Source organism: Merops nubicus, unplaced genomic scaffold (assembly GCF_000691845.1).
Source record: "Merops nubicus isolate BGI_N331 unplaced genomic scaffold, ASM69184v1 scaffold29840, whole genome shotgun sequence".
Taxonomy (NCBI): Eukaryota; Metazoa; Chordata; class Aves; order Coraciiformes; family Meropidae; genus Merops; species Merops nubicus.
In genome coordinates, this window is record NW_008583968.1 from 6,377 (window position 1) to 9,436 (window position 3,060).

Genomic DNA, 3,060 nt, shown 5'->3' on the forward strand with positions numbered 1-3,060 from the left:
TCCAGCCGGCACCGGGCTGCCCGACGGGCACTGAGGGTCCCAGCACCCCCGTGCCAGCCCCCTCCCCAGCCACCAGGCAGCACTCGCTCCGTGGGGCGAGGGCCATCCCAGCTCTTCTCCCTGGCAGAGTTCAGGGAAGCCTTCAGCCTGTTCGACCGGACGCCGGCGGGGGCCATGCAGATCGCCTACGGGCAGTGCGGGGACCTGCTGCGGGCGCTCGGCCACAACCCCACCAACGCCGACGTCCTGAAGGTGCTGGGCAAGCCCCGCCCAGAAGGTAACAGCAACCTGGGGCAGCAGGAGCGGGGTGGGACGAGCGCTCCCCGTGCTCCCCGGCAGCAAGGGAAGGATTATGTCCCCTGTAGGAGCAGCCCTGCAAGGTGAAGGGACTAGGGAGGAAATGACTCAGAGAAGCTTCATTCCTGCAAAATTCCTTCACTCCCCCTCCCTGCAGCACGGCTGATGTAAGGACAGGCTGTCCTCAGCTGGGGATGGTGGCAACTGGTGCTTAGCAGACTGTATCCTGAGCTGATGCAGACTGGTGTAACCCAACCAGTCCCAGCCACGTTGCCCTGGTCACAGAGGACCTACCTGCTGGTTCTAATTTTGGGGGTGATACCAGCAGTCTGTGTGCAGTCCCCAGATGTGAATCCATTACTCCTCATACACCTCTTCCCATCTCAAGTACAATATATGAACAGTCCCATCACGCTGTGGGGTTTCTCCCCTGTGCTCAGATGGAAAGGAGACCAGGAAGGTTAAGCAGGAGGTCCCCAGAGGTTAAGTAGGAGGTCCTCAGAGGCTGACTTTAGCCCAGTGAAGTTAATCTCTGACCCCAGCTGCTTCTCCCCTTCCAGAAATGAACACAAAGACGCTGGATTTTGAGACCTTCCTCCCCATCCTCCAGCACTTCACCCGCAACAAGGAGCAGGGCACCTTCGAGGACTTTGTGGAAGGGCTGCGTGTCTTCGACAAGGAGGGCAATGGCATGGTGATGGGCGCCGAGCTGCGCCACGTCCTGGTCACCCTGGGTACGGGCTGGGCTGGGGAGGGGAGCAGGACCCGGCCCACCCCTTAGCTCTTTTTGGGCAAATGGCTCAGGTTCATTTGCTGGGCTCACGTATCGTGTCGCTCGTAGATGTCTGTAGGAGTGGACACCTCCCAAATGTGTGGCCTTTTCCACCTAATGCCACGGCTTCATGCGTGATCCAGGGGAGGTGGAGAGACCATAACATCCTCAGCTACCAGACAACCATTGCATCTTGGTCCTCTCGCCACAACATCCCACCAACCGTCCCCAGTCTGTACTGGGGACAGCTCCTTTTCAATCCACTTTTCCTTCTTCTGGTGGCTTTGGCTTTCAGGAAAGCCAAGAGGGTCCTGGTGGGCTAATAACCCTTCCCCTCACCTCTCCATCCTCCTCTTCCAGGGGAGAAGATGACTGAAAGCGAGGTGGAGCAGCTCATGGCAGGGCAAGAAGATGCCAATGGCTGTATTAACTACGAAGGTAGGACCAAGAGATTCCCATCAGGGCCACCTCAGACATGGTTTAGAGTGCAAAATGTGTCCTCTGTGAGGACACTGGTGATCACTGAGAGGGAGGTGTGCACCACCTTCCGAAGCCCCCGTGAGGAGAGCCAAGACATGTCAGCTGGGGTGGGAACAAGGTGGTTGTGCCAGGGATTTCCAGTAAAAGCAGACGAAGACAGCGTGTTTCCAAGGGTTTCAGGACTGGTTTATCCCCAGTTTTGGCTCTGTTTTGTTGTAAGCTACCAAAAATAAACAAAGGCAGCATCTCTCCCAGCAGAGGCTAATTGGGAACATTTGGAGACCCAGATCGCTCACGGCTCCAAGAGGGTGAAAATCTGGTGTAGAAGGTGGTTAAATCTAGGAACCCTTAAAATTGGAGAGCATGGAGGAAATGAGGGTACCCATCTCCCCTGGCCTCAGAAAACTGGGATAGCAGTATCAGCTCATCTCCAAGAGGGCTTTGGGGTCACACTGACCAGGTTTGGGATGGCTGCCAAAAGGTGGGCACAGAAGGAGCAATCTCAGTCCTGGCAGGGCTCGTTCCCTTTGTCCCTGGGGTGCCCCGGGCTGGGGGTGTCCCGGGCTGGGGGTGCCCCTTGCTGCTCTCTGCCCACCCCGCCCCAGCTCACAGCCTGCTCTCATCTCTCATGCTCTCGTTTCTCATTCCCTCCTCAGCTTTTGTCAAGCACATCATGTCTGGCTGAAAGCAGAAACTTCAGGTGAGTTTATCAGGGTCTCTTGCTGTTTACTCTGAAACTGGAAATCCTGCCTATGACAGCCAGGGGCAGAGGAAACAAACCCCAAACCCTGCAGTGGACCAATGCCACAGGGATAATCCCAGCTCTGAAAGCCTGAAAAGCTGTGTTTGTGGTAACAAACCTCATCTGTAACTTGTGCCACTTAAAATCTATCAGGAGAGCATCAGCCCTGTGACTGTCAGTCGTGGTCTGGTTGATTGTGTCAGTTCTCTGCTCAGAAAGAAAGAGGTTGGTGTGGTTTATTATTTTCTAGCCCACCAGAAGCTCAGGTGGTCATCAAACAGCAGCCAGTGGAAATATCTATTTTAAACCTTGCAGCAGTGAACGACCTGATGCTAAGAAAATACTTAGTGAGGAAATTTCTGAATTAAGAAATATCAACCTTCCCATTAGCATTAGAAAGAGTCTGGAAAATGTACCACTGAAGCTTGGTAAGGCTTTTTGCCTTTCTTTATGTCTGCTTGAGGAAAACAGAAATAGGTTTCTTTCAGGGTGAACTATCCCTCTGAAATCTATTTAATTTAAAAGAAAATCCAAATTACTACGAGCTGGCTCCAGCCTCCCCTGGCAGTTTCTTACACCTTCATTATCTAACTTCCTTTCCTTAAACATTTCTCCTCTCCTCAGCTGTGTGAAAGGCAGCAGGAAAAAAAAAAAAAGAAAAAAAATAACCTTAATCTACTGCTAAGTACACAAATTAGACACTTGAAAATCTCTTTTCCCCACCCTCTGCAAATCTCTTTAAACATCAGAAGGTTAAGCCAGAGACAGA

The 3,060-nt window shown here is 52.9% G+C and overlaps 1 protein-coding gene across 1 annotated transcript in view; it reads left to right on the plus strand.

Annotated features, from left to right (window-relative positions):
- The window catches only part of MYL4 (myosin, light chain 4, alkali; atrial, embryonic), a 5,723-nt gene extending 3,282 nt beyond the window's left edge, over window positions 1-2,441 (plus strand). Inside the window, exons 3-6 of the mRNA XM_008942764.1 lie at window positions 128-277; window positions 858-1,031; window positions 1,430-1,507; window positions 2,206-2,441. Of these exons, the coding sequence (XP_008941012.1) occupies window positions 128-277; window positions 858-1,031; window positions 1,430-1,507; window positions 2,206-2,234 (431 nt within the window). The 3' untranslated portion in view covers window positions 2,235-2,441. The remainder of the gene's footprint in view (window positions 1-127; window positions 278-857; window positions 1,032-1,429; window positions 1,508-2,205) is intronic.
- The last annotated feature ends 619 nt before the right edge of the window (window positions 2,442-3,060 follow it).